The sequence below is a fragment of the Syngnathus scovelli genome, chromosome 15 (assembly GCF_024217435.2).
Source record: "Syngnathus scovelli strain Florida chromosome 15, RoL_Ssco_1.2, whole genome shotgun sequence".
In the NCBI taxonomy this organism is placed as follows: Eukaryota; Metazoa; Chordata; class Actinopteri; order Syngnathiformes; family Syngnathidae; genus Syngnathus; species Syngnathus scovelli.
In genome coordinates this window covers 9,893,296-9,917,296 of record NC_090861.1, presented here as the reverse complement: position 1 = coordinate 9,917,296, position 24,001 = coordinate 9,893,296, and the positions used below count along the sequence as shown (strand labels likewise).

The following is a 24,001-nucleotide window of genomic DNA, read 5'->3' as shown; positions in this document are numbered from 1 at the left end:
GAGTGTAGCATTTATAACATTTTATAATGTGTTGTTTGGTTTATAATTAGACAAAGAAACGGTGCGTGAAAAAGAAAAACTAGAGATGGAGCTGAATGTGCTGCACTCAACCGCAGAAGATCAGAGGAGACACATCGAAATCAGGGACCAGGCCCTTAACAATGCCCAAGCCAAAGTGGTCAAACTAGAGGAGGAGGTAAGATCAGGGTTGTACATTAACATGTAATTTTAACAAATTTCCGAGTTGGTCGCACCAGCACATGATTTGGTTGCACCATTTTTGGGGCGGGTACAGAATGAACATGAATGCTGATGAATGGCATACTATAATTTTGTATGAAGAACTCCAGTGACTTGAGTTATATCTGCATTATAATAAAGGTGAATATGAGGTTTGTCTGCAACAAACAGAGGGGGGAGGGGAGGGGAGGGGAGGGGAGGGGAGGGGAGGGGAGGGGAGGGGAGGGGAGGGGAGGGGAGGGGAGGGACATCTATTCATATAGTATATATATCAAGGCAAATTACGAGATTATGTAAAATTTTCAATAAAGGGTTGCCAGGTCTTAATAAAGGCATCACCAGCTCCTGAAAACGAAAACCCTAAGTTTTCTATTTTGATATGATTCAAGACCTCTCGTTATTATGAGTTGGGGTAGACCATGCGTCCACATAAATAAAATCAGGTGTCTTGCCAACAAAGTAAAGAGCATTTTCCTCAAATATTGCTCACAAATCTGTCTAAATTTTTCTTAGTTAGCATTTCTACTTTGGTGAGACAATTCATTTTATCTCACAGATGTGTGGCGCATCAAGATTTTGATTAGACAGCTTGATCATTTTACAATTGTGCCTTAGCCTGGTCACAATAAAAGGCCAATCTGAGATGTGCAGTTTTGGTCTGTTGTAGGGATCTGGGTAGTTAGAAAAACTGTATCTGGTGTGACTAACCTTTGTCTCTCACGCAGTGCAATCTCCTTTGCATAGAATTGATCAGGGTGTTGATTGTGGAATGTTGCCGTGAATTTCCCTGATATGGGCTTGGAACAGGTCGCCATTGCAAATGAGAAAGTGTTCTCAATTGACTTATCTGGTAAAACATTGAATTAAAAAAAAAAAAAAAAAAAAAAAAAAAAAAAAAAAGAAAAGAAAAACACACCGTCATATATGCCAATCCAGAGCCTTCCAACATGCTCAACATGTTGGGGGAGTATGCTGGCCATGCAAGAACTGTTCTCAGCTTCCAGAAATGTGTGCTGCGACATCAAAGTCAAAGTCTCCTTTATTGTCAATTCCTCCGCATGTCAAGACACACAAAGAGATCGAAATTACGTTTCTCACTATCCCAGGGTGACAAGACAGAGTTCACAACGCACATACAAGTAAACAACACAGGAAAAATAACACAAGAATTCAACATCAATGAACAATAAGCGTGATAGCACGCTAGCCGCTCCCGATGCACAGCAGAGTCCGGTAAGATGACAGTCAACCAGGCCACTGTGAACACGAGCACGCAGCAGGCACGCACTGTCCGGTTTGTGGGTCCTATCAGGCGAACACAACCCATCTTGTCGTTCCGCAAACGAACGTACGCCAGGAGAATGGAAGACACGGCTGGGCGAGCTGGGTTGGCCGCAAGCCTGGCCCGACGTCTCCGCGCTGGCCCGTCTTCCGCTGCCTCGCAGACCCGCTGCCGACGCATCTCAACAATGCTCCAGGACGGAGCAGTCCGAGCTCACGACGCAGTCCAACCGGGGGAGGAAGAGCAGGCCAGTCCGGCGTCGCTCCATGACGAAGCAGTCCGAGCACTTTAATCTCTCCGCACCAAAGTCCAGAACGCCATAAAACCCACTTTCGCCGATGTTGAGCAGAACATGCCCGCCGCACTAGTAGCACGACGTATCACACGAGACGAACACACACAAAACTGCCGGACAAACACTCAGTAAACACTCACAAAACACCGAACGGGACAGAGAGTGGCCGCTGCGTGTGCACGCGCCGCCATCTTGTTTTGAGGTGATGGTCATGGATGAATGGCACAACAATGGGCCTCAGGATCTCGTCACTGTATCTCTGTGTATTCAAAATGCCATCAACAAAATGCCATCAACAAAATGCCAAAAAATGTTCGGTGCCCATAACATACACACAGCTTGAGGACTGTAAAGGGGGTTGGCTCAGACGAGCATGTTCTTTTCGCCCCCGGGTGTCAGTCAGAACACAGGATTGTATCACATCTTACATTCAAATGTTCAGCAGCTTTATTGAGTTTCAGGCACAAGCAAGGAACAGGTACTGAGGGTCATATGGGCATACAGGTAAACTGGCAAATAAGCTTAGGCACACGTTGCAATGAAGCAGGGACGTGAGGGCAGGTGGATGTGTGTTGTGGGCAAGTGTGTAAGTATGAGTATCTGTGTGAGGCTATGTGTAATTTCTGTGTAAACAACGCACACGGTCACAGCAACACTGAACACGGTCGATATTAGCAGCATCGAACTTCCATCCGTACATTAATGATGCGCAACAAGTTGTGCACAATCACGAAAATACGAAGTAATTCACGCAATATTTAAGACATGGTGACGTAACTTTCAGCATAGCGACGTAGGTCTCAGTATAGCATGCGCATCTCAATCAACAGTAATCAACACAAATATATGTTGATGTCCAGCAACAATATTAGAACCTCTCTAACAATACACGTGCCCATACCATTCATTACTCAGCCGCCACCCGATCAGCAAGCCAAACGAGTGCTTTTATATCTTTGTTCTGTGTGTGTGTGTGTGTGTCAAAGTCAAAGTCAGCTTTATTGTCAATTTCTCCACATGCCAAATACACACAAAGAAACCGAAATTTCGTTCCCCTCTATCCCACGGTGACAAGACATGGCCCACAACAGTCAAACAAGTAAACAAGTATAACAACAGCGTGCTGAATAAATAAGGAATAAATAACACAATAAATAAATAAATAAATAAATGGAGCAAAAAAGGAGCAAGTGCGCGTACAGCAGACATTCCAGAAAATAGCGCAACAGTGCCGCACGCTACGCAGAAGGGGGTAGCGAGTTCAGGGTCCTAACAGCCTGGAGAAAGAAGCTGTTGGCGAGTCTGGTGGTGCGGGAGCGCAGGCTCCTGTACCTCTTCCCAGAGGGCAGAAGGTCAAACAAAGAGTGAGCCGTGTGTGCGTGTAGATGTGTGTGTGCGTGTTTGTGTGTGCGTGTGTGTGTGTGTGTGTGTGTGTGTGTGTGTGTGTGTGTGTGTGCGTGTGTGTGTGTGTGTGTGCGCATGTCTGTGTTTGTCTGTGCGCATGCGTGCGTACCCGCCCGCCTTGTCTTTTTTTCTTTCTCTTTCTATTCTGGTAGTAAAGAAAATTAAATTTTACAATTTTTCAATATGTATAAATGACCTATCATTTCTATTACTGTTACATTTGGCAAGGATTTTGAACCTCTGGTTGAATCTGTGAATTTTCCATTACTTTTTTAAAGGTCATTTTAACTTGATACGATCATCTGAATAGTATCATGTGATCAGCCCTAATTTTTGATCACGTGATCGGATCGGCACGAATCTAGTTGTTCCCGTAAGGCAGTTAATTTATCAAGAACATTATTGTTGGAAGAATTTACATGTTGTGAACGTGTCAAGTCACAGCAAAATCTTCTAGATTTGGAGAAAAGTTCCTGTGCAAATTCGAAGGGCCTTCACATTAATGTCACTATTTTGTGTCTGTGTGTGTCTGTGTTTATGTGTAGCTAAAGAAAAAACAAGTTTATGTGGAAAAGGTGGAAAGAATGCAGCAGGCTCTCACTCAACTGCAGGCAGCCTGTGAGAAAAGAGAACAACTTGAACATCGACTTCGTACAAGGTTGGAGAAAGAGCTGGAATCACTGCGCATGCAACAGGTACGCAAACCTAAATTGATTCTTAATTTATGACATTCATGTCACAAGTGTGTGTAATTCAGCTTGGGGACATATACGCAAATATAACAAAATAAATGTAAAACACGGACTCAAATTAGCTGCAAATTCAACATCAAAGGGGCAGGCAGGCAGGCTCGATATGCGCACCGACACAAGGTTTTGCCTTGTTTGCTTGGCGCATCACAAGAGTTTGGACATTCAGAGTGTGCTCCACTCCCATTAATTTCTGAACGCAGCCAGCACTGGCGCACCATTTCCCCCAATCAAAGCGCCTAGTGCACACGCTCCTTTTTTGAAGAACTCTGAATAACCAAACAGAAAATTTGACAAAACCAATGTAATAGTAGTAAAACACGGATGTGATTTTGGCATAGCTGTGTCACAGGTCTGCGGTGGATGGATGGATGGATGGATGGATGGATGGATGGATGGATGGATGGATGGATGGATGGATGGATGGATGGATGGATGGATGGATGGATGGATGGATGGATGGATGGATGGATGGATGGATGGATGGATGGATGGATGGATGGATGGATGGATGGATGGATGGATTTGGATGGATTTGGATAGATGGACAGACAGACAGACAGATGGATGCTTGATTGATCTCGAAGGAAATTATGCATTGGTCTGATGCTTACATTCACACAGAACAGGCACAAGTGAAAAAATAAATAAAAAATACCAAAAGGCACTGATAAATAAACTATAAATAACAAAATCTAAGGAGAAAGATGAAAGTCAGGGCACTATTAGGAGGTCGGACTCTCCTACACCTTCCCAGGGTTTACTGCTTTGTATAATCTGATGGCCCGGGGGACAAACAAGTGCCTAAGTCTTTGGGGAGCCCCCCCAGTGAGCGGATCCTGAAGCACTTGTAGCTCCTTTGACGGAAGAAGATGGAGTAGAGTGGGTGGTTTTATATTGGACAGTATGGCCCTCACCTTAAAGAGCGTCCTCCTCCAAAACATTCTCTCTCGAGTCCAATCCCAAATCCACAACAGAGCCTGCCTTCCTGATTAGCTTGCACAGACTCAGAGTGTCCTCTTTTTCTCATCGACCCCCAACTCACAACAACATAAAAAGGACACACATAAACAAAACAAAACAAAACATAAACAAAAGCTTGGGGCACACGGTCAAGGAGGCCAGCCTTCTCAAGAAATACATTGAGCTCTGTCCTTTTTGTACACCCCATCCAAGTTATCTGCCGATCTCAACTTATTGTCCAGCTGCAGCCCAAGAAACTTTTATCTAGAAACCACTTCTACGTCTGATTCCTCAATGGTAGCGGGTTGGCCGGTGGGAGGGGCCCCACGGAAATTCAGCACAACCTCCTATGTTTTAGCGATGTGGAGTGGAAGATTGTTCTACTGGCATCACTCTACAAAGTCAGCGACCAGCCCATGGTACTCCCCCTCATCACTCTCCGATACGAGGACTTACGCAGTGGCATGTATCTGAGTTGTGGTAGAGATCTGAGGTGAAGAGCATGAAGACGCTGTTTTTGATTTACATCAATGATGTAGTCAAGTATGCCGGCATTTCAAAGATCCACCTTCATCAACCAAATAATCAATCAATCAATCAATCAATCAATCAATCAATCAATCAATCATTTATTTGCCAAGTTTGAGCATGCCAAACAAGGAATTTGACTCCGGTAGATCTCGGCCTCTGTACAACATTTAGGTAGCTAACAACATTCAGGACGATGTGCAAAAATTGACAATTATTCTCAAACATCCCCTGATCTTTAACTCCCAGGAGGGCAAGGAAAAACTCAAAACTCCTACTTGGGGAAATGAGAAACCTGAGAAGAGACCACAGATGAGAGGATCCCTCTTGCAGGATGACCAGGCTGCAATGGATGCAGAGAGGACACATAGTACACATAATATTAACATGTATTGTGTTATTAACTACCGTATTTGCCGGTGTACAGGTCGACTCGGTGTATAAGTCGACCCCCTAAAATTCGACGGAAATTTACGATTTTATGATATATCCTTTGTATAAGTCGAGCTCAATTGTTGCATTATATTAAACTTCAAAATTCAATATGCGAAATTTATTGACGAAATGTGTTCAAATTCCGGGAGGCCGTGCGCATGCGGCTGTTTATAAGCACCGCTGAGGAGATCGCGGAGCCTCATTCGACTTCCAGCGGCCGGCGAGCTCGCGCACGCCGCCCGGCACCGAGCGGATCGGCACTTTATAAGCACCGCGGAGGAGATCGCGGAGCCTCATTCGACTTTCAGCGGCCGGCGAGCTCGCGCACCCCGCTCGGCACATCCGGGAGGCCGTGCGCACGCGCCAAGTGGCCGAAAATAGCCCCCGCCGAGCGGATCGGCTGTTTATAAGCACCGCGGAGGAGATCGCTGAGCCTCATTCGACTTCCAGCGGGCCGCGCACTCACGCACGCCGCCCGGCACATCCGGGAGGCCGTGCGCACGCGCCGAGTGGCCGAAAATAGCCCCCGCCGAGCGGATCGGCTGTTTATAAGCACCGCGGAGGAGATCGCTGAGCCTCATTCGACTTCCCGCGGCCCGCGCATTCGCGCACGCCGCCCGGTTCAAATTTTCTAAGTGCAACGCACAATGAGATGCATGAGAAACGGCCTTGGTTACCATCACATTTGAAGCGATGAATACGAAGTTACATTTTATGACTCGGTGTATAAGTCGAGGTCGATTTTTTTCGGTCGATTTTGGATCGAAAAAGGTCGACCAATACACCGGCAAATACGGCATATCCTATTGTTCTTCCCCCCCCCCCCCCCCCCCCCCCGCCAACCCCCCACCCCCTGCACGTCCCCACCCTTTTTATTCCCTGTAAAGCATCTTTGGGTCATTGAAAAACGCTATATAAATTAAATGAATTATTATTATTATTATAAAATGGACAATCCAAAGGTAAAGCATCGAGAGTAGGATGTTATTGCACAGTAATGTCTATGAGACTCTCGAAGTGGTGTGAGTTCATCAGAGCGACAGCCTGGGGCAAGAAGCTGTGTTGCATGAACAGTAGAACTCCACCATACTTTTTGGTAGTGAAGTTGCTGACTAAGATTAAATTGCACACTTTTTTAATCACCACGGTAAGGATTCATCTTCACAGAACTGTATTTTTTCAATGCAAACAGTATGTAAGGCAGTATTTTAAAGCCATTAGTCTAGTCTGGACTTGTTTTTGTTCCTGATACTTGGCATCTTTTGGCCTGTACAAGTGCATCAATACCAGGTGTCATGTCCTGACTAGCTGTCACTTTCAGATTGTCATTTAAGTGCTTGTTTGTGAGCCTTGAACGTATTTTTGTTATATTGATATTCATTACTGAGAAAATTTGTTGTCAAAGTTCGGTTATCCCAAACATGCAAACAAAGTTTAGCAGTCAGGGCTGTTAATTTGGGTTGTGGTGTCCATCATTGGCACCAACTGAAGAAACTCTTCAGTAGTCAAAGTCAAAGTCTGCTTTATTGTCAATTTCTTCACATGTCAAGGCACACAAAGAGATCGAAATTGTGTTTCCTACTATCCCACGGTGACAAGACATATTACAGATTATATATATATATATATATATATATTATATTATATTGGTCCACGGACAAACAAAACATTCAAATAAACAATACAAAAAGTAAAAACAAGAAGGCACATACAATGAATAAATAAGAGCAATAAATAATAAAATAAATAAATAAACAAATAAATAAACAAATAAATAAATAAGAGCAACATGGTTGAAATGGAGCAATTGTGCATACAGCAAACAGTCAGAATATAGCGCAAGAGTACAGGAAGAGTAGTGCAAGGCAGCCAACGTGGCCCAAAAGGCCAGGACGTTATGCAGCCGAGGGTGGAGGGGGGAGAGAGTTCAGGATCCTAACAGCCTGGAGTATGAAGCTGTTGGTGAGTCTGGTGGTGCGGGAGCGCAGGCTTCTGTACCTCTTCCCAGAGGGCAGTAGCTCAAACAAAGTGTGAGTGGGGTGACTCACATCACTCACAATAGTGGTCGCCTTGCGGGTAAGATGGGAGGTGTAAATGTCCTTCAGGGACAATGTCTCATCAACCCCACGAATAAGTAAGGCCAGTTGTGCCACGTCTGTGATGTCGGTGCTCTCGTCAATTGCAACGGAAAATGCAATAAATGACTTGACTCTCTGTTTCAATTGTCTAAATCTGCTGATAGGTCCTGATAGAGAAATCCTCTCTGCTATAGTATTCCTCGTCAGGCTAATATTAGCAAAAGCTCGTCGCTTCTCGGGACATACAAGTTAGGCCGCCTTTATCATGCATCATTTAACAAAGTCACCATCGGAATGCAGCTTTGATGCTAATGCTATTTCGCTGGCAATCAGGTACCTGGCTTATACCGCTGCTAAACTGACTTGTCGGCTCTGGATGAAAGTTGACTGCTGTTTCCTCAGACCTGCCTGCAATTCATTGATCTTATCTCTTCTCAGTTGTCCTTGCAAGCCGTCATAATTTTCACTGTGAAGAGTCTCATAGTGATGTTGAATATTATATTCCTTCAATACCGAAACTTGTTGCAAGCTCATCAAGCACAAAGGTTTTCTGTGCTTATCTATAAATAAATAGGATGTGGTCCATTTTTCATATCTACTTTTCTCCATTTGGATAATTACATTTTGGCTAATGAGGATGTAGGGGAGGGGTAAAGACCAGGGTAGAAACAATGTCGTAACAAGCAGCAATTGGCGCATTGCTACCGTCTGCTGTGTTGGGTCTGTCTTCTCTGATCAAAACAGTGTTGTCTTCTACTCAGTGTGCACCATAGCGGATAATTGCATATTATTCAAAATATTAATTCCGTGTCTTTTATGCATTTTTTCACTTTTAAATTAACTCGCGGGCCTGATCGAACGTGGGCCTGATCAAACCTTCTTGTGGGCCATATGTTTGACACCACTGGTGTAGCGGGAGAAGAGCAGTGGGGAGAGGATGCACCCCTGGGGGGCGCCAGTATTGGTGGTCCGGGTGTCGGATGTGATGGTGCCCAGCCTCACATGCTGTCTCCTGTTGGTCAGGTAGCCGGTGATCCACTGACAGGTGGAGGCAGGCACCGCGAGCTGGATGAGCTTCTGGTGGAGGATGTCAGGAGCGATGGTATTGAACGCCGAGCTGAACTCCGCAAACAGGATTGTGGCGTACGTCCCTGCGGTGTCCAGGTGGTGCAGGATGTAGTGCAGTCCCATGTTGACCGCATCGTCCACCGACCTGTTTGCCCGGTAGGCAAACTGCAGGGGGTCGAGCAGGGGGGCCGTGATGACCTTCAGGTGGTTCAACACTAACCTCTCGAAGGATTTCATGACCACAGATGTCAGGGCGACAGGTCTATAGTCATTCAAACCTGTGATGGCGGGCTTCTTGGCCACCGGTACGACGATGGAGCTCTTGAAGCACAAGGGCACCTCACACAGCTCCAGGGAAGGGTTGAAGATCCGTGCAAAGGTGGGGTGCCAGTTGTTCAGCACAGACTTTCAGGCAGGAGGGGGACACGCCATCTGGGCCTAGTGCCTTCCTGACCTTTTGTCCCCGAAACATCTGACACACCTCCTCGCGCATCTGAAGTGCAGCCGCAGATACTGTAAGAGAGAGAGTAGGTGATAACGATGATGTGGGGAGAGGTTTGTATGGTGTGTATGTTGATTGTGATGCAGGAGGACCTGTTGTGTGGGTGGACCGTTCAAACCTGCAGTAAAACCTGTTTGCAAGCCTTAGGTTATCCACAGGACGGGGGGGGGGGGGGGGGGGGGGGTTGTTTTCTTGAAGCCCGTGATGCTCTACAGACCTTTCCACACTGTTAGAGATTTGCTCACTCCAACAAGAACGTAGATGACTGCTGCCTGGGATCCTGGTGCCAAGTGCACACGATCGAGAAATTCTCATAAAGAGGACCGCTCCAAAGATCTGGCTGGGATTGATTGATCCCCTAATCATAAGAGGACACTAGCAGTAAGTTGGATCGCTTCAAAATCGCATCTGCCAACTCAAACGGAGTGCTAGCGGCAAAACGGAGTGCTAGCGGCTAGCTGGTTTTCATTTCCAAACTTTTCGCCATGCCGCCCAAAAAAATGAGGGCTACGATGAACTCAAATCATCCATTGACTTAATACGGCAAGACCTTACCACACTCTTAGAGCAGCAAGCCACCCTGCTCCAGCTAACGTCTGAACTAACGGAGCTTAAGAAATTATCCAAGGAGAAAGATGAAAAAATCCTGTCGCTTGTACGGAGAGTAGATGCACTGGAGCAGTACTCCCGACAAGAAGACCTCATAATCACTGGTCTTAAAACAACACACCGCTCCTATGCCAGGGCGGCGGGTCCTCCGGATCCCTCGACAGATGACTCTCCATCGGATGAACTGTCAACGCTTGAAAATCAGGTAGTACGGTTTTTCGAGAGTAAGCATATGGATCTCCAGAAAGGAAACATTGCCGCTTGTCACACACTTCCAAGAAACCGAAAACGACCAAAAGATGCTCCGAAAATTATCATTCGGTTCGTCAATAGGAAACATAAAGTGGATCTTTTGAAGCAAGGGAGGAAACTAAAAGGAACGGGTGTTTACCTAAATGAACACCTCACTACGAAGAATGCTGAGATAGCCTGGAACGCACGCAAACTGAAGAAGGAAAACAAGATTCTCGCAACGTGGGTCAGAAACTGCAAAGTATGGATTAAAACAAACGGAGCAACGCCAGAAGATGTCAAAACCCTCGTTGTGAGTGAACTGGAAGAACTGAAGATCTATGCCCTGGTGCAACCTAACATCTACAATGGCTGAACTGATGACCATAAACTGGTACCTATTGGACCCTCCTGACAAGAATGGTGGATTACAGCGGAGCACAACATGGCAAACAGAAACTGGCGGGGAGGACATCCAACTCAGGTAGACCGTCCTCTTACACCCTTCATGGCATCCAGTGAGTGACACTCTCAAAAATGCAGGAATTTCTGTCCCACCGAATCTAGACTCTTTATTATTTAATTCATTTGACCTAGAGAATGTTACTGCTGGTATTTATGAGTCCTTCTTGAACCCAGATACTAATTACACTGCCCTAAAATCTGTTGAATTGTCATGCGAATATTTTTCTGAAGATATGTTTAACAAACTGTGCAATACTCCTCCTGGCCACTGCCTAACAAATGTATTCTCCACTGTTCACTTTAATGTACGGAGTATCTCTAAAAATCATGATAGTCTGCAAACCTATTTATCAACCTTAACACATTCCTTTTCAGTAATAGCTCTTACTGAAACCTGGATGGTTGATAATACATCTAGCTACCCTCTCTCTCACTACACTCCTACACACTCATGTAGATCAAACAAGCAAGGTGGAGGAGTCTCACTGTATGTGATTGATAATTTCAATTTCTCTCCCAGAAAGGATCTAAGTGGTAACTTTGATATGACTATAGCAGAATCTGTGTTTATAGAACTTTCATCTTGCTCACTTATAAACAACAAAAATGTGATAATTGGATGTATATATAGACCACCAGACTCTGATAAAATCACTTTCAATGAAGCCCTTGACTCCACTCTAGAAATCATAAACAAAGAAAATAAATTGTGTGTCCTACTTGGTGACTATAATATTAATTTACTTGAAACTAAGCAGTCACATACAACAGACTTCCTTAATACATTATACTCCAATAACTTTTTCCCTCTTATTAACAAACCCTCCAGGATCACAAGCTCAACGGCCACTCTCATTGATAACATTTTATTTAATTCTCTAGACTACAAAATAACATCTGGCCTGTTGATCTGCGATGTATCTGATCATCTTCCTGTCTTCAATTTCGTCCACAATGATAGTGGTCCAAAAATCAAAGGTTATACTGGTGATCAAATGAAATTCCGCAAATTTACCGAGAAAAACATGGTATCTTTTATATCTATCATCAGCTCTGTGTCATGGGATGAGGTTATCCTGTTGCAAGATGTCAACAAAGCCTATCACTCCTTTTTAACAATACTCACAAATGCATTAGAGTCCTCATTTCCTTTAATCTCTAATCGTAAAAATAACTCCAAAGGGAAACCATGGATAACGGATGAACTAAAAAAATCTTCACGTAAAAAAATAAACTTTATAGAAAATCTATTGCAAATCCCACTCCTATAAATATAGAAACATACAAGAAATATAAAAATAAATTTACAGTATTACTAAGGACAACCAAACAAACTTACTATGCTGATAAATTTACTCAAGCCTCTGGTGACATCAAAACAACATGGAATCTTATCAACCATTTATTACATCGCAAAAAATCTAAAACATCTACCCCAAATGAGATGCTGGGGAAAAATGGAGCCCATTCAAACCCAGTAGACATTTCTAATGGTTTCAATGATTTCTTCGTAAATGTTGGCGCTACCTTGGCATCTAGCTTTTCAACTTCTGATACAAGCCCCTGTTGCCTAATTAAAGGACAGTTTCCTTCACTCTCCATTCTTGACCATCCTAGTGTTGAGGAAGTTTACAGCATTGTCATGAGCTTGAAAAACTCGGCCCCTGGCCATGATGAGATCAGAAGCTTACTTATTAAGAGAATCATCCATTCAATAATAATCCCAATAACACACATTTTCTCCTTATCATTATAATTTGGCATTGTACCCCAAGAACTAAAAATTGCTAAAGTCATTCCTATTTTCAAAGCTGGCGAGACAAATGAATATGGTGATTTTCGGCCTATATCCATTCTTCCATGCTTCTCCAAGATTCTAGAAAAATTGGTTTATTCAAGATTGGCAAAGCACCTAGAAACAAATAATATTCTTTACAAGCATCAATATGGTTTCCGCAAAAAGTTTTCCACTGAGCATGCACTGCTTCAGCTTGTCAATCATATCTCAACAGCTCTTGACAATAAGAAATTCGCTCTTGGTGTCTTTCTAGATCTAACTAAAGCATTTGATACTGTCGACCATAAGATCCTTATCGCTAAGCTAGAGAGATATGGAGTGAAGGATTCTGCCCTGAAATGGTTCACAAACTATCTTGCCAACAGAGAACAATATGTATATTTAAATGGTTGTTCTTCCAACAGATCTAAAACACTATTTGGGGTCCCGCAGGGCTCAATATTGGGTCCGCTATTATTTTTGGTGTACATAAATGATTTTTCCATGTCTTGTTCAAATTTTCTCCCTTTGTTATTTGCGGATGATACCAACCTCATTGCCACCCACGATGATTTTAATTCCCTCATTGCAAGTGTGAATGCTGAGTTGTACGCTATTACAAAATGGTTCAAACTAAATAAGTTGACACTAAATATAAAAAAATGTAACTTCATGATCTTCTGCAATATAAACAAATCTTACCCCAAAGATCAGACCAAAATTTACATAAACAATAACGAAATCCATCAAGTTACTAGCACCAAATTCCTAGGAGTTATAGTAGACGAACACTTAAATTGGTCCGAACACATTGATTTGGTTTGCAAAAGATCTATGAAAATGCTAGGTATTTTACGAAAAGTTTGTCCCTTTCTCCATCCTTCTGCTCATCTCACTCTGTATTATAGTTTCCTGTTTCCTTTACTCAATTACTGCAACATAATCTGGGCAGCCACATATCCAACATACCTCAACAAATTACTCATTTTACAAAAGAAGTTCCTAAGAATAATCTCCTTTTCAAATAGATATGAACCATCTGCACCACTGTTATGAAATTATTCATTACTGCCAATTGATAAAGTAAACATTCATCAAACCTGTCTACTCATCCATAAATACATATATAGGAAACACGGTCTTCAAGCCACTTTTCATAATTTCTTCACATTTGCATCAGACTTTCACTCTTATCCAACAAGTCAGAGGGACAATCTTCACCCACCTTTCTGTCGAACATCACGCCATCAATATGATATCCACTTTAGAGGGCCCTCACTCTGGAATAAGCTACCAATCCATATCTGATCCATATCTGCACAGGCTGCTTTTACAAAGCACCTGAAACACCACCTTCTCCACTCATGATCCTACCAGTCCATAATTACTCCACCGCACTCAGCTGATCCATACTATGATCATCAACTTAATCCACAATTTTGACTCAGATTATTCTTTGTTTTGTTTTGTTATTTTCTGTTTACAGTTCTTTTCTTTCCTTTTAGCTATTCCTATCTGGTATCTCTTTGATTGCTTCAACATCGATAAGTGTCTATTTTGTTTCGCTTGTTTCTTATTTTTGTATCATGTATCTGTTTATGTTATGTATACATGCATGCTCGTATATATGCATGTATAGATATGAAAAAATTAATACTTAGCTTGTTATGCTTTTCATTATTTACTTATGTATATGTATGTATATATATATATATATATGTACACATATATATATATATATACACACACACATATATATATATTTTTTTTTTCTTTTTTTCTCTTTTCTTAAACACTTGAATGTCATTTGACTGCACAGGACTTTGTTTGTTTCTGCACTTTATTTGTATATATAGCAGGAGTGGAGCTTCTTACAAGCCCTAGGCTTCGTCTCCCTCCTTGCACTGTTATTTGTGCTAAACAATAAACTAAACTAAACTAAACTAACTTATTTTGCAAGAACGTGCGCATGCGGCTGTTTATAAGCACCGCGGAGGAGATCGCGGCCGGCGAGCTCGCGCACGCCGCCCGGCACCAACGGGAGGCCGGAAATAGCTCCAAGCCGAGCGGATCGGCACTTTATAAGCACCGCGGAGGAGATCGCGGAGCCTCATTCGACTTCCAGCGGCCGGCGAGCTCGCGCACCCGCCCGGCACATCCGGGAGGCCGTGCGCACGCGCCAAGTGGCCCAAAATAGCCCCCGCCGAGCGGATCGGCTGTTTATAAGCACCGCGGAGGAGATCGCTGAGCCTCATTCGACTTCCAGCGGGCCGCGCACTCGCATGCCAAACAAGGAATTTGACTCCGGTAGATCTCGGCCTCTGTACAACATTTAGGTAGCTAACAACATTCAGGACGATGTGCAAAAATTGACAATTATTCTCAAACATCCCCTGATCTTTAACTCCCAGGAGGGCAAAGAAAAACTCAAAACTCCTACTTGGGGAAATGAGAAACCTGAGAAGAGACCACAGATGAGAGGATCCCTCTTGCAGGATGACCAGGCTGCAATGGATGCAGAGAGGACACATAGTACACATAATATTAACATGTATTGTGTTATTAACTACCGTATTTGCCGGTGTACAGGTCGACTCGGTGTATAAGTCGACCCCCTAAAATTCGACGGAAATTTACGATTTTATGATATATCCTTTGTATAAGTCGAGCTCAATTGTTGCATTATATTAAACTTCAAAATTCAATATGCGAAATTTATTGACGAAATGTGTTCAAATTCCGGGAGGCCGTGCGCATGCGGCTGTTTATAAGCACCGCTGAGGAGATCGCGGAGCCTCATTCGACTTCCAGCGGCCGGCGAGCTCGCGCACGCCGCCCGGCACCGAGCGGATCTGCACTTTATAAGCACCGCGGAGGAGATCGCGGAGCCTCATTCGACTTCCAGCGGCCGGCGAGCTCGCGCACCCGCCCGGCACATCCGGGAGGCCGTGCGCACGCGCCAAGTGGCCGAAAATAGCCCCCGCCGAGCGGATCGGCTGTTTATAAGCACCGCGGAGGAGATCGCTGAGCCTCATTCGACTTCCAGCTGGCCGCGCACTCGCGCACGTCGCCCGGCACATTCAGGAGGCCGTGCGCACGCGCCGAGTGGCCGAAAATAGCCCCCGCCGAGCGGATCGGCTGTTTATAAGCACCGCGGAGGAGATCGCTGAGCCTCATTCGACTTCCAGCGGGCCGCGCACTCACGCACGCCGCCCGGCACATCCGGGAGGCCGTGCGCACGCGCCGAGTGGCCGAAAATAGCCCCCGCCGAGCGGATCGGCTGTTTATAAGCACCGCGGAGGAGATCGCTGAGCCTCATTTGACTTCCAGCGGGCCGCGCACTCACGCACGCCGCCCGGTTCAAATTTTCTAAGTGCAACGCACAATGAGATGCAGGAGAAACGGCCTTGGTTACCATCACATTTGAAGCGATGAATACGAAGTTAAATTTTATGACTCGGTGTATAAGTCGAGGTCGATTTTTTTCGGTCGATTTTGGATCGAAAAAGGTCGACCAATACACCGGCAAATACGGTAAATGTTTCGCGGCCCCCCAACTCTCCGCCCCCACTCTAAATAGTATAATGCACCAATGCAGTTCTCCCACTTAAGCCCATTTTCACTCAGAAAGCAGTCCAGCATTTTGAATAGCTCTTCAGCTGTGTCTCTGTCCCTGACATATTTACAAAAAAGTAGATCCTCGCACAGGGAGTTTGTCATGTCAAAACGTAGATAAGCAATGAACAAACAGTCTTTGTTGCTGTCAGTTGCTTCATCAAACTGTAAGGCAAAACATTTGTCTTTGAGTTTCTCTACCAGCTGTTCTTTGAGATTGATGGCAATGTCATTTATACGTCTGGCGACTGTGTCATTGGACGGAGGGACAGTTTTTAATTTTGCAGCACTTGCGTCATCCAGCATGACAGAGACGGTATGCTGCAGGCAATATGAGCTCCTCTGCTAGTTTGTGGGTTTTTTTGCACTGAGCAATTTGGTATGCCACTTTATACGATGCTAACAGTGCTCGCTGGTTTACTGAAGTAGCATTGATAAAGTGGGACGATTGTTGGAAATATTCGGCACGTTTTCGCTGAAAAAACTCAAGCGGCTTATCAGCGTGATTGGGGTGTAATGTCAAAGTCAAAGTCAGCTTTATTGTCAATTTCTCCACATGCCAAAGACACACAAAGAAACCGAAATTTCGTTCCCCCCTATCCCACGGTGACAAGACATGGCCCACAACAGACAATCAAGTAAACAAGTAAACAACAGCGTGCTGAATAAATAATGAATAAATAACACAACAAATAAATAAATAAATAAATAAATAAGAGGAGCAAAAATGAGCAAGTGAGCGTACAGCAGACATTCCAGAAAATAGCGCAACAGTGCCACACCCTACGCAGAAGGGGGTAGGGAGTTCAGGGTCCTAACAGCCTGGAGAAAGAAGCTGTTGGCGAGTCTGGTGGTGCGGGAGCGCAGGCTTCCGTACCTCTTCCCAGAGGGGAGAAGGTCAAACAAAGAGTGAGCCGGGTGACTCACATCTCTCGCAATCGAGGTTGCCTTGCGGGCGAGATGGGAGGTGTAACTGTCCTTCAGGGAGGAGAGCGAAGCACCAATAATCTTACCAGCCGTATTCACTATGCGCTGCAGGGCCTTCAAGTTCTGTTCAATGCAGTTACCACCCCAGACAGCGATGCAACTGGTGAGGACGCTCTCAATGATGCCACGGTAGAATGTACACAGGACTGCCTGAGGAGCACATGCACGCCTGAGCTTCCGCAGGAAGTACAGGCGGCGCTGAGCTTTCTTTGCCAGTGACGAGGTGTTTGCGGACCAGGAGAGGTCCTCACTGATATGCACCCCCAGGAACTTGGTGCAGCTCACCCTCTCCACCACAGCACCATCGATGATCAGCGGCAGGTGTTTTGTGTGACCCTTCCGGAAGTTGACAACGATTTCCTTGGTCTTGTTTACGTTCAGCAGGAGGTTGTTGTCCCTGCACCACGTGGTCAGAAGGTCAACTTCCGACCTGTACCGAGTCTCGTCGCCCTTCGTGATGAGACCCACCAGAGTCGTGTCGTCAGCAAACTTCACTATGCGGTTGTCGCTGTAGGTCGCAGTGCAGTCATGCGTCAGCAGGTTGAAGAGCAATGGACTGAGCACGCAGCCCTCGGGGCCCCCCGTGCTCAGCGTGATGCTGGCGGAGATTTTGTCGCCAACACGCACCACCTGAGGCCTCTGACAGAGGAAGTCCAGTAGCCAGTTGCAGAGGGAGGTACTGAGGCCCAGCTCATCGAGTTTGCAGATGAGTCGTTGCGGCACAATGGTGTTGAAGGCAGAGCTGAAGTCCACAAACAGCAACCTCACATATGAGTCCTTTCTCTCCAGGTGGGTGAGGGCCGAGTGGAGGGCAGAGCAGATGGCACCCTCAGAGGACCGTTTGGCACGGTACGCAAACTGGAAAGGTTCAATGGTGGGGGGGAGAATGGATTTGATGTGCTCCATGACAAGCCGCTCAAAGCACTTCATGATGATGGGCGTCAGTGCCAGGGGGCGGTAGTCATTGAAGCAGGACGGTGCAGGTTTCTTCTGTAAGTGCCGCCTTAATTTACTTGGCTTCATGCTGTCTGCTGCCAACATTTTTAGACACAGTAAACATACCGGTCTTTCCTCGTCTCCCACCGTAGTAACAGTGAAGCCAAGCGCTACATACGCTTTGTCATATTTCCTCATTTTGGCTTTTCGGAGACTTACGTTTGTCTCATTATCTTCGTCCCTCTCCGCCTTTCTTTTCATCCCTGTCAAATATTTTTCCATTGTGTTGCTGAAGAGTTTGTTCATTTAACTTTTACATTTCCTGCTCTGTGCTGTGTGCTCTTGTTTGGTGCAAAAATACCGCAACTCCCTGCGTGAACTCTGAAAATGAGCGCGCCACTTTCACCCATTGAGTGGATGTGCAATTACACTTCATTCTAGTGCGCCCCAAAAAAGTATGTTCCCCGAGGTCACACGACCCCCGTGGCATCGGGGCGTGCCCCACTATTTGAGAAGCACTGGTGTAAACCAAGGTTTGGCGTTGTTGTACGTGCAGAAGATCTTAGTCTGTACACGCAAGTCCTCACAAAAGCTGATGTATGATGTGACAGTATCGGTGAGTTCATGCAGGTCTGATATTACAGCTTCAAAAACTCCCCAATCGGTGCAGTCAAAGCAGGCTTGGAGGTCCTGCTTTGACTCCACTGTCCACTTCCTCACAGTCCTCACCACAGGCTTAGAAGTTTTTAATTTCTGCCTATAGGTTGGGATCAGATGAACTAGACAATGGTCCGAGAGTCCTAAAGCTGCACGGGGTAGAGAGCGATATGCGTCCTTTATTACTGTGTAGCAGTGGTCCAGTGTCTGTGTCCTTCTGGTGGGGCACATTATGTGCTGTCTGTACTTGGGGAGTTCGTGTGCGAGGTTTGGCCTGTTAAAATCACCCAAAACAATTAGTGAGTTTGGTAGTATTTTCTCTATGTCGGTTACCTGATCAGCCAGCAATTGTGTGGCTTCGATCGCACGTGCGTGTGGTGGAATGTAAACAGCCGCCATTACGATGGCCGGCAGTTTATGAAAAGTGTTTCTAGGAGAGGGCTGTAAGACTCTTTCAACACCGTGACATCAGTACACCAACGTTCATTAATATAGAAACATAGACCACCTCCCTTTGCTTTTTCCGAGAGCTCCATGCTGAGATCGGCGCGGACTAGCCTAAATCCAGGCAGCTGCACGGCATGGTCGGGGACGAGTTCGGAGAGCCACGATTCAGTGAAGCACAGGGCGGCGGATCCGCTAACGTCCGGGTTCCGTAGGATGAGAAGCAGCCGTTCGTCCATCTTTTTCGCCAGGGAGTGGACATTCGCCAGATGAATTGATGGTAGGGGAGAACGGAACCCTCTCTGCCTCAGCTTCATGAGGGCTCCGGTACGCTTGCCATGTTGCCGTCTTCGGCATGCTAGCTTGTAGAGCGCCGTTGCTCCAGCTAAAATCTCCGTCAAACAGTCTGGGTCAGAGAAAACTGGAGAGAAAGTACCAGGAGAAGACTGTCCAATATTTAACATTTCTTCTCTGGTAAAAGTGATCCGGGATGGGCAGCAGAAGATGCAGAAAACACACAAAATAAGACAAAGTAGCAGAGAGCGAGTCACCGAGGCGGCCATCCGCGGCGCCATCTTGGATCTTTATGCTGATTACACTATCCTATACTCTGAAAGCCCTACTCTCCATTCTGCAGCATCTTCATTACAACTTAGTTTCACCTCCGTTGAACAATACTTCCATAATCTCCATCTCCTTCTCAACACTAAGAAAACAAAATGCATAATTTTTAACCGATTTCGTGCTCCCACCACTGCCCCTAAAATCTTTTGCGCATATGGCATTGAACTCGAGTTTGTTGATTATTACAAATACCTTGGCCTATGGTTGGTCTCGTCATCTCCTTCACTACCCACATAAAACACATACAGTCAAAATTCAAATCTCGTCTTAGCTTCCTCTATCGCAATAAGGCCTCCTTCACCCGTGCAGCTAGACACTCTCTTGTCAAAATGACCATCCTGCCCATTTTTGATTATGGCGACACCATCCATAGGATGGCAGCCTACTCCACTCTCAGTAAACTGGACCCTCTTCACCACTCCACCATTCGCTTTGCCACAGGTGCGCACTTCTCCACTTACCACTGTGACTTGTGTGAATTGATTGACTGGACATCGCTCCACACCTGACGACTCCACCATTGGTTTCACCTCATTTACAAATCCATACTCGGTATGTCACCTGCCATATCTTTCCTCCCTTCTGCACCGTCATCATTGTTCCCTCAATCTAAGGTCCAGTAATCTTATCAAATTCACCATCCTCAAAGCCCGTACAGTTTTTGGTTGCAACTCTTTCCATTTCACTGCAGCCTATGATTGGAATACTATACTAAATACCCTTAAACTCACTGTCTTCACATCATTCACAATTTTCAAACATAAATTGCAACAAGTTTTAACCGACTCTTGCAGCTGTTAGTTTCACTATGTTGTCATATTGTATAGTTTTACTGTGTTTGATTGTGTATTTATATCCATCCATCCATCCATTTTCTGAACCGCTTAGTCCCCACGGGGGTCGCGGGCGTGCTGGAGCCTATCCCAGCCGTCATCGGGCAGTAGGCGGGGGACACCCTGAACCGGTTGCCAGCCAATCGCAGGGCACACAGAGACAAACAACCATTCGCACTCGCACTCACACCTAGGGACAATTTGGAGTGATCAATCGGCCTACCAAGCATGTTTTTGGGATGTGGGAGGAAACCGGAGTGCCCGGAGAAAACCCACGCGGGCTCGGGGAGAACATGCAAACTCCGCACAGGGAGGGCCGGAGGTGGAATCGAACACGCACCCTCCTAACTGTGAGGCGGACGTGCTACCCAGTTGCCCACCGAGCCGCTGTGTATTTATATAACGTTTTATTTTTTTTTATTTTTTTTTAGCACCCTGTACCCCACCCCCCTCAAAGAACCACTGTTGTTTGGGTCAGGTTGTAAATATGAACTTGTTGGGTTGATCTCAGAGACGGTAGGTCTTTTTGGTCTTAGCGTTTTCTTCTGCGCAGAAGGGCGCACCCCAGACACACGCAGCAAGTGTGGCTGAGATCCGCGCTCTTCTCGAGTTGAGCCGTGCCTTTTGAGAAAGAAACAATTGGGCAAGTGTACATGATCGGGTAGGTTTCCAGACAGGAAGGACATAATTATATCTCATTGCCACAGAATAAAGGGGATACTCTTATGGACGGAGCAGTATGGACGTCTCATGACCATTAGCTTAAGACGTAGTCTTAGTGCCCCTGGGAATACATAGCTGTGCCGTACTCATGACTTCAACTTAAATAAGACCTTTGTATGCTTCATACAATCTCATGATCTGTACATGTCTAGCTAACTGTGGGGCTTATTATATAGCGCGGCTAATGACTCCAGTCATTAGCCGGCCATATGCCCCCAAGTCATTATCACGAGGCCTGATGGTCACATACTGCGGAGAATCTTGCACACAAAAGTAGATACATAGATTCCAATGATAAAAAGTATATTATTTCCAACAGAGCTTGTTCTTAATTGTTTGCTTGGGTAACTAAAAGTTAAACAAAAAAATAAAAACTTGAACCCCCTACTTGAACAAATAGCGGTTTTTCATTCAAATACTACGCCAAAAATCAGTGCACAAGGTGAGGGTCCATAGCCATGATGTTACATTTATCCTGGAGAAGGCTGGGATGGATCCTATTAAAAGCACTCACAAAGTTGAATTGATCCACATGCAGGTATGTGAGGGAATGATAGAGGGCCTCCCAGCTCAGTAGATCAACACCTCAAGACCCTTGGACAAATATGATCTGGACCTTCCTTGGAAGAAATGGTGCAACTTACTCACCATCTGCTGCTAAAGCCTGTGATGATTTTCACCCCATTCCAAACTTGGTGTTTGCATACAACACGTCTATTGTTCCATTCTTCCTTGTGACAAGCGACATGGTGGTGGAACGAGGCAAGAGGAGTGTCCAATGTGAAAGAATGAATGAATGAATGAATGAATGAATGAATGGATTTTGTCTCAAACATGTAAACCATACATCATGAATCAAAAAACTAAAGTCATGTAATTCATAACTTTGTATAAGTGCTAGATACAAACAGAATACAATATACAGCACATAATGGGCAGTTTGCATGTCTGAAAAGGAGTGGGAAGAAGTAAGACTTGTTTAATCCCACCCGATCCAATTTAAAACGAAATATTTTTAGTTACCTATAACAAAGTTGTTACTTTACATATTACTGTACGTTTACATTCACATGTACAGAAAAGAAGAGAAAGGTGACATGATTAATCACCTGATATGAGAAAGAATGTATTCGGATGCTGGGATGCAAGCCAGTGGTGTTATGGCTATACTCCCACGCAGGCTCTTTGCCTTTGGATGAATGTAAATGTGTGAGAACTCACATAATAAATTATATGGTCTAATGCTATCACCAAGCAGCTCCACATCTTTACTGCATATCACAATTTTTACCGTCAGATGATTCAGATGGACCACCTCCTGTGAGTAGATCTTTAGGCTGTGACTATTCATATACAAGAGAATTTTGGGATTTGTGGGGGCTTGTACAGGGGAGTAAATAAAAATTGTCTCCTTTGTGGCAAAAAAATATGAAATGTAAAATTCGATGCTCTGACCCTGCCATAGTGTTTTTAAAATACAAGATTATTTTACCCGTCATTGTCTTCAGATGGTAAAGACCAAGTGTCACGACTCTTTAGTATGTTCTATGTTACCGTGGTTTCTGTTCGCGTCGCCCCTCCCCTCCTGTGTTACCTCAATCAATGTAATCACAGTCACCTGCCTCTTGTTACCTGTCTTTTATTTAAGTTCTGTCTGCCCCTCACTTCCCTGTCAGATCGTTGATGTCTCTCAGCTGATGTCTTTTTGTTTCTGGATTCTTGGTTCCTGTCTGTCAGTTCTGTTTTGGTTAGCCAGTCTGTCGGTCGGTCTGTGAAGTTATGTTAGTTTGCCGGTTCTGTTGGTTTGTTCCCCTCATCCTCCCTTCCAACTACCTTTTCCCTCAATAAACCCTGGTCCAAGCTGCATTTGGTCGCCCTGCTCCATTCCAATCCGTGACAGAACGAACCGACCACTTCAGCGACCAGCGCCTGGACCAACCTCCTCCACTAGCTCCCGCCGCGACGCCCGATCCACGTCCGTCGTCGGAGCTTGTTCCAGCGCCATCGGCTCCGCGGCCGCCGTCGGACTTCGCTCCAGCGACACCGGTTCCATGGCCACCATCGGAGTTCCTCCCGGCACCATCGGTCCGTGGCCGCCATCGGACTTCGCTCCCGTGACGCCGGACCCACAGCCGCCATCGGAGTTCCTCCCGGTGCCATCAGACTCGCGGCCGCCATCGGGCCCCATCCCAGCGTTGCCGGACCCGTGGACGTCGCCAGACTTCGAGCCAGCTGCGCCAGACCCGCGATCGTCCCTGAGCCCACTCCCACTGCTGCGGCGCATGGTGGATCTTGCCGCTGCACACAGCTCCGCCTTCCGAATGCCGCTGATTGCGGTCGGGAATTTCAAATGCCACCGATTGCGGCTCTGACTTCCCGTATGCCGCCGATTGCGGTTCAGACTCTCCGTTTGCCGCAGAACGGGGCTCTGCTTCCCGAGTGTCCACCGATTGCGGTTCTGTCCCCGAGTTTCCGCCGATTGCGGTTCTGTTCCCAAGTTTCCGCCGATTGCGGTTCTGTCCCCGAGTTGCCGCCGATTGCGGTTCTGTCCCCGAG

General features: G+C 45.6%; 1 protein-coding gene across 19 annotated transcripts in view; it reads left to right on the top strand.

Annotated features, from left to right (window-relative positions):
* Positions 1–24,001, top strand: part of amot (angiomotin) — a 152,005-nt gene that overhangs the window by 88,498 nt on the left and 39,506 nt on the right. For 11 of the 19 annotated variants that reach the window (XM_049743172.1, XM_049743169.1, XM_049743184.2 and 8 more), the window contains 2 exons: positions 51–196; positions 3,767–3,916. In XM_049743172.1, coding sequence (XP_049599129.1) covers positions 51–196; positions 3,767–3,916 — 296 coding nt within the window. Of the gene's footprint in view, positions 1–50; positions 197–3,766; positions 3,917–5,710; positions 6,005–21,983; positions 23,369–24,001 lie in introns of those variants that run through there. The other 8 variants (XR_011088211.1, XR_007486410.1, XM_049743177.2 and 5 more) reach the window with 7 other exon arrangements.